Here is a 7302-nt window from a genome sequence, read left to right on the forward strand (position 1 = left end):
CATTAAACTGTCTGGAATCACTGCAGCAGCCTTCAGGGTGGGAAAACAAGTTAGATTTATGAATTTATGATCCACAGCCCCCCAGTACTACCACACATTAACAGGTTTAAGTCCTCTTCATCATTAACAACACAGGGAGAGCCAAGAATGAGCCAAGATTAGTTTTATATGCATCACCAATCAGCAGCTCGAATCTGTGAGGAAAAAAGGCAAAAATCCACAACCCTTTGGTCCAAACATCAACTTCATCATCCAGGCCAAGCTGCAAATCAGCACGTGCTGCATCACGCCAAAGAAGTCGTCCAGACAAATCAACTATGTATACTTGTTTTATCACAGTCGAGACAGCCAGCATCTCCAGTATTCTGAATTTGTTCCAGAACTGAGGAAACAGCTGAATAAAACATTGGGCTTGGCAGGAAATCCACCATATTTTCTGCTGCTGGGCTTTTCTGTAGAGTTCATCATCACTGGGACAGAAGAAAACACACACGCACACACACTAATTCAAACTCTACGGCTTCCCAAAGCTCCGCGCTGTGTCACAGGTGTTTGCGTACCTGATCTCAGGTAACACTCTCTTTGGTTGTTACGCATCAGCGCGGGAGGTTAAATGAGGAGGCGGGTATGATGTTGAATCTTTATCAGCTGATAATTAAACAGCTGGTGTTTGGAGTTGCTTTCATCATTATTCAGCCTCCGCAGCGCATGTATAATATCTGCTTATTAATGTGGATTGTTTACATGGTTTGATTAAAGTCGGCACACGCTCAGTTCAGCCATCAGGACTAGCAAGAATGACAGGTGCTGTAAACATTTTTAAAAAGTGCAAATACAAATTATCAGCGGTCTTCAACTCAGTTTGAATCCAATCGGCTCAACTGACATTTCTCAACCTAACCAAGAAGTTATAGCGCCCAGCGACTCAGTCACACCGGCCTACAGACCGGTCGGTGCATGGTGCCGATCCAAAAACCTCCTCGCGGTTGTTTCGGTTCCTAGTAGGTTGCCGTGGTTACCCACAGTTTTCATGGAAGACACCAGATTTCCTGGAAAGCCGTGGAGGCCAGGCCAGGCATCTGGACACTTAAGCAGGACCCAGTTCAGATGGTGTTTGGATGATTCACAGAGAGTTGCTTCGAAGACAGTTCAAAAGAATCCTGAGTGTAATCTCAGAGAAGGGCGCTGGTTTGTTCTCCAGGAAGGGTTCGAAGGTTGTAAGGAGGGTCCGTAGGCAGGTGAGGCAAGAAGGTAAGACTGCTTGAAAGAATCCTTAACAGGGAAATACTGACTCGGAGAAGACAGGTGAGCAAGTTCAGGTAAGTTTCAAGACCAAAGTGGGAATCAGACTTTACCCCAAGACCCAAGCACTACAAACTGATTCCAGTGACACAAACTACATTCACAATGTTAATGAGACTAAAAAAAACCTGATGCAAGCTGGAAATGGAAACTGTCGCCTTCAAAATAAAAGCTGCGTCTTTGGAAACGTGTTCATTGACAGTCCGCTGGAGAGTGTTTCCATGCAAACTACTGCTGAGGTTGTCTTTGCAACCAGTTACACCCAGCAACAACAGACCAGCTGGCAAATACACATGAATCGATAGCAACAGGTGGTCGCTAAATTTAATCAGGCAAAAAGAAAGTGAAAAACCAGAGCAAAGAGAAATTTTAGTGCAAATCCCAAAGTTTTCAAAGACAACAAATAATTTAGACTGAATGTTGGGATTGATCTAAAACACAAAAATACGAATGCATAAAATCTTTGATGAAAAGATTGAGTCTAATAAAATGTGCATTCCTGTTAAACAGAAAAGGTGCTGCTCCATCAGCAGCTTCTGTTCCAGTGTTGGTCTCAGTGTAAACATCCTGTAGATTTAATGAAGAGCTGGAACAAACCGATCCTTTCAGAATGTGAGGGAGGAATTTAACAAGCTTAAGCTTCGGGGCGTGACAGGATGTGTTTGTTCAATACTAGATGTGCTGGACGGGAGACTTTCTTAGTTTTGTACTTACTGCGATCTGAGCTGTCAGAGCTCAGTTTGAGTCGATGTATTAACAGAAAATTTAGAGCAGATTAACAGATTCAACCTTCCTGACGCCGAATCTGCAACACTCCTGCTCACACCGTGCAAGGCAGCTGAACGGCCACCAGATGGAGCTCAAACTGACTGCTGATGTTAGGATAAGTGAAGCCAGATAAGGAAGTTATCCTGGGTATGCTGAAGTTTGTAGCACCGCCCCCAGATATCCAGTTTGTCACAGAGGAGCGACCTCTGACATCAAATAATGCAAAGAAAGATGCAAAGCTCAAAATTAAAACTGAGTAAAAATAAATAAATAAATAAAAGTTTGTGTCTAAATAAACTCATAAATAACTTATTTTAAGTAATGCTTGAGGAGGTATGAGTGTTTAAGTCTCGGTTACATTAAACCATATTCATATATATTATGTATTAAACATGAATAATATTTTTTAGGTGCTGTGATGTTTAAAAATGTTCCCCTGGTCGCAGCTTTCCTCTCCTCGATCCGCCGTCCTATCACAATAAAAACTAAAACACCAAATAACATTAAAAACACAAGGGGGCGCTACAGCAAGAGCATAAATATGAGTTTCTCGTTTCTGCGTCTGCAGAATTGAAGGATCCCCCACCCACCACCACCACCACCAGTTGGGTTACTGGTGGTCATCAGTGAAGACTTAAGCCCTCAGGCTGAGCATTTTATTTCCTATTTGTCTCTGATATGAAAAGTTTTCACAGAGAAGTAAGGTTTAAAATACATTCGCATTCTGAACAATGCCGCGTGCCACTGATGCAAATAATGATTCTTTTACAGTTACAGGATTTTAGAAAATCTGCAGTTTTTTACACTTTAACTTCACAGACGCTGCTGCTCCTGCACGGTTCATTCATTCGCTCTGGACTTTAAATGTGGAGAAGAAGGAAAGCTCATAACATCAGTTAAACACACACACACACACGCACACACACGTCTGTGTCCCTGAGGTGTTTATTTACTCTCACAGAGTTACAGCGCACAGATCCACACACAGACTGTTTTGTCCTCTTCACTCCCACTCATCTCTGCACAGAGCAGATCCTGTTTGTTTGTTTGCTCGATTACAGCTTCTCACATGGGACAAAATAACAGAAACACTTACAGCACCCACAGAGGCAAAACTCACTGCAGACTTTACAGCTACAATTCGAAATAATGGGTATTAATCCGCAGCTGAAAATAGTCCCCGACAAACGCAGGTTTCTCCTGTTTGGTCAAAAACTGCACCGTGGAGCAGTTTTAGGAACTTCATCACAAAGATGGAAACAGAGAAAGAAAGTCAGAAAGTAAAGAGACACTGGCTGAGGTTGAAACTGTTCTCTTAATAAGAGTCCTGACAGATGCGGAAATGTCTGCGAGGGAGCCACAATAAGTCTCACCGGATTATCTAAATACTAAGAACGATGCTTCAGAGTTATTGCCTTTTTTGGCAGAGGATATGTTAGACCATCCTTTATTGAAAGGTAAGGAGATGACACCATCCCACCATTCAAAGCCGTCCACCATCAGAGCATTCACAAAGACAATCTGATCAGTGATCTGTGTTTTTCATCCTCTGCCATCTTCCATTCAAAAAGCCAGAAGTGAACTTTGAGTTATTAAAACCTGCTTGTTATGAAGTTTGTTTCCCGTGTGAAGCATTTGTTTGGCAGCTTTAGAACTAACTGTCATGAGGCAGAGTGCAGAGGTGAGGCAGAATAATTCAACAGGAAGCCAGCTTCAGCGGCTGATAACAAAGTCCAGGAAACAAACTACAAATCCAAAAACACAGGAGAGGAAAACCAGGAGATTGGAGATGGCAGCACCTCCTCACCGCACCAACTGGATAACATGGACGCAGTTACAGTGAAAAAGTCCCACTGGTATGAGCTTCTATGTGAGGGCGTCCAGCACATCACCTGAGCGCTTCCCCACTGTGGACTTACGGAAAATAAGTGTTTTGAAGACATGAACTCTTAATTTTGCATTAAACGTCTCATCAGCAGGAAGAGAAAATGTGAGCAGAGAGCCTCGAGTGTATTATTTATTTATTTATTTTTACCTTTATTTAGCCAGGAGGTTCACAAAGAAAACCAGCCAAGACAGCAGCCATGATGCAAACGTGCTAAAAATGCACCAATTACAACAGAAAATTCAAGATTTACAACAATTTATACAAAATACAAACACCCACAACAAAACCCACCAGAGGCCTCACAAGAAAACCATTCAGATCTCCTTCACTGCACTCCGTATGATGCTTTTAAATTCAGCAGCAGGTATGCTGAATGTGTTTAAGCTTTTCTGCTTTTCTGAGGAACTACACGGAGCAGAGAAGAGTTCGGAGGGAAACGGGGCTGTTCCAGCTTCAGTCATATTCATCACCCAGCTCTTCACATTTATCCAAAACAGTGTGAATACATCAAAGATGTTTGCACAGAGCAGACCCACATCAGCATCATCCACCATCACATGAAAGGTTAAAGTCTCAGTGCAGCCACACTCTCTGTTCGTAACTGATGAATTCTCCTTCACCTGATGATGTTTTCCATCTAGGATTACTCGACTTCAGACGTGGTTTGGAGTGAATGTTTTGTGCTCCTTTCTGGCACTAACAAATTACCTGAATTCTGTCAACTTTGATCTTTATGACAAGAAGGACTGCAACTGACTGGAATGGAGAAACGTGGAGATATCTGCTTACAGGCCGAAGAAAAAGCCTAAAAATATTTACTTTCAATTTAAATCTGAAAATGTTCCATTTGTTGTCCTGTTATTGAGGGAAACGGAGATTTAGAAGCTGAATTTCTGCTTGAAAAATGAGAGCGCATTGACTTAAATTGTCCACATCGATCAGCGTGCAATGAGTGAGAGCAGTGTGCTCTGAACGCACCACATCCTATCATTTTAAAAATCTGTGCAAAGACTAAACAAACATCAGTGCGGCTCAAACTCGAAGTGAAAACAGGTTTTTACGCGCAAACATTTTCCTTTGGTTGTGCGTAAAAATGACGTGACTGGCCTGTTAGCGTTAATTTCAGGTGGAAATTGTTTGACCTGTTACTGTAGGTGAGCTAAAAAATAAAATACATAAAAGCTGAAGTGAAGAGGAAAAAGTATTCCAGATACATCACACTCATCTTAAAGCCAACACTGCTCTAGTTTTATCTCTCTTAACAACTTTAAGCGACCCCAGAATCTCCCCAGCCTCTCGGACTGATGGACCCACCTGACTCGTGGATGTTCTCCTCGCAAGAGTACCAGATGCCCGTGTGGAAGCGGCGGAAGAGGAAGCGGTCGTCCCCGGTCTCCCAGCTGTAGTGCACTTTGTTCTGGTCTGTCTCGTTCACGCCGTAGTCGATGCAGTTGTGGTGCCGCTGCTTGCTGCAGTTGGGCTTGGGGACGCGCTGGGTGCCCTCGCACCAGTACGTGGTGATGAAGGCGGTGGTGGAGAAGAAAAGGGCCACCAGGTTCAGACCCACCGACAGCAGCGCGCGGCATTTCCGCGTCGTCTTCATGATCTCGGAGCGAGCGGCCGCGTCCCCGCAGGCGGCGAGAAAGTTCATCCAAGAAGGAGATCGAGGAGGTCAGACGAGGAGGAGGAAGAGCGGCATGGCGCTGCGAGGACGCACAGAGAATTACGCGCGTGTCCTCTCTGTGCCAGCGTGTCCTCAGTGAGGAGGTCCGGACCCAGAATTTAAATCTTCCATCAGCGTCACAACTCCTTCCGGCCTCGGAGAGGAGACGGGGAGCTGCTCCTCCGTCACAGAGCAGGAGGCTCACTGAGGAGACGTGATGCTGAGAGCGGAGCACCTCTCTCTCTCCTGCTCTCCCTCCCTGCGTGTGCGTCATCACCGGTCACCCAGACAGCTCACACCTCAGCCACACCTACTCCCGTAGTCATTTTGGATCTTTTGGTATTAAATCTGTGACTCTTTATGGGGGCGTTGAATCCATCACAAAGAAACCCAGCTCAAATATGACAGCAGGTAATATGATGTCATTTTGTTTGATGCTACCTGCATCTCCTCTCCACCTTCAAGGTGTCCTGCGAAAGTCGGAGAGTTAATTTTAGTCTCATTTCAGCGACAAAGGGTCGCAGATGCCAACAGACTCAAACTGATCAACTTTTAATGACAACGTGTGCATTAGGAGGCTGGAGAGGTGCGGTTCCAGTTTGGGACCACTGTGTTTTGCACTTTTGTGACTTTTTTCCTCCGGCTTATTTTGTTAATTTACTCTCTTAGTGTAATTTAATCTTTTTTTTTTTTTCTTTTAATTTATTTACATTATTTTATTTATTCATTCATTTTCCTTTCATTGACCTTCCTGGTTGGCACTGGGAGGTAAAAACTTTAAGTTGTAACAAGCGCCTGTGGTTTGAGGTTAAAAAAAAGTTTTGGCAAAAGGCACTGACTCCCACCTCGACCGCAGGAACAGCTCGACAACCAACTCACAGTTAAAATTACTGTAACGTTGTAGAAGTGAGAACCCAACAGTTTAGCCAGTAACACAATGACCCAGTAAGGCAGTGGGTGTATGTAAACACAGTGTTACTGGGTCAATCCAAAACAAAATCCTTCATAAATGGAAAAAAACCCAAAGATGAGCTGATTTTCTTTTTTATTATAAAAACTTTTGTATATCAAATGACGCCAAGCTAAATTTTACCTGCATATAAATGATGAGTATAAGAACCCCTTGACAAACATCTGCGAGGTTAAAATTTGATGCTTTTTAAGTACAGTAGATGCCCATGTGAAATTTCCAGGACTGAAAAACACATTTAAGCTCCGTTAAAAACTGTGAATTTCATCAAATCAGTTTTTCTCCAAGTGTCACAAAGCAAAATTAAAATCTAATTTTTCTGAACATCAGTGTGAGCATCAGAATAAATATTACAATTTCACTAAGCAGAAGCATTGGTACCCTGGATGTTTGCTCTGTTTTCTGATAATTTACTGGAGAAAACAAGAAGAGCATTCTGGGTAAACCTTAAAGATTCATTTGTGGGACGGGCGAACACGTTAGAGCACATTGAAGCTCTGCTTTTTACCTGCATTTTGATACCAGACTCAACCTCTAACCTTACTGTCTGTTTAGTCCTTACAGCATCAGTCACAACATTCCCCAGAAGAAGACTCGTGGCGACTTTGGTGATCAGACTTTTTCTCCAGAGCGACGAACCTGACTCGTTTCACTCAGGATGAATTCTAATAACTGGGACCATCATCGGGCTGTACTCTTCCAGTTTATGAC

At 43.2% G+C, this 7302-nt stretch overlaps 1 protein-coding gene across 2 annotated transcripts in view; it reads right to left on the bottom strand.

Annotated features, from left to right (window-relative positions):
• gsg1l (gsg1-like) overlaps positions 1-5818 on the bottom strand; it is a 30957-nt gene extending 25139 nt beyond the window's left edge. The window contains exon 1 of one of the 2 annotated variants that reach the window (XM_005469091.4): positions 5273-5818. In XM_005469091.4, coding sequence (XP_005469148.1) covers positions 5273-5609 — 337 coding nt within the window. In that variant the 5' untranslated portion in view covers positions 5610-5818. The remainder of the gene's footprint in view (positions 1-5272) is intronic. The other variant, XM_003442478.5, reaches the window with a different exon arrangement.
• Positions 5819-7302: the final 1484 nt, after the last annotated feature.

The sequence above is a fragment of the Oreochromis niloticus genome, linkage group LG4 (assembly GCF_001858045.2).
Source record: "Oreochromis niloticus isolate F11D_XX linkage group LG4, O_niloticus_UMD_NMBU, whole genome shotgun sequence".
Lineage (NCBI taxonomy): Eukaryota > Metazoa > Chordata > Actinopteri > Cichliformes > Cichlidae > Oreochromis > Oreochromis niloticus.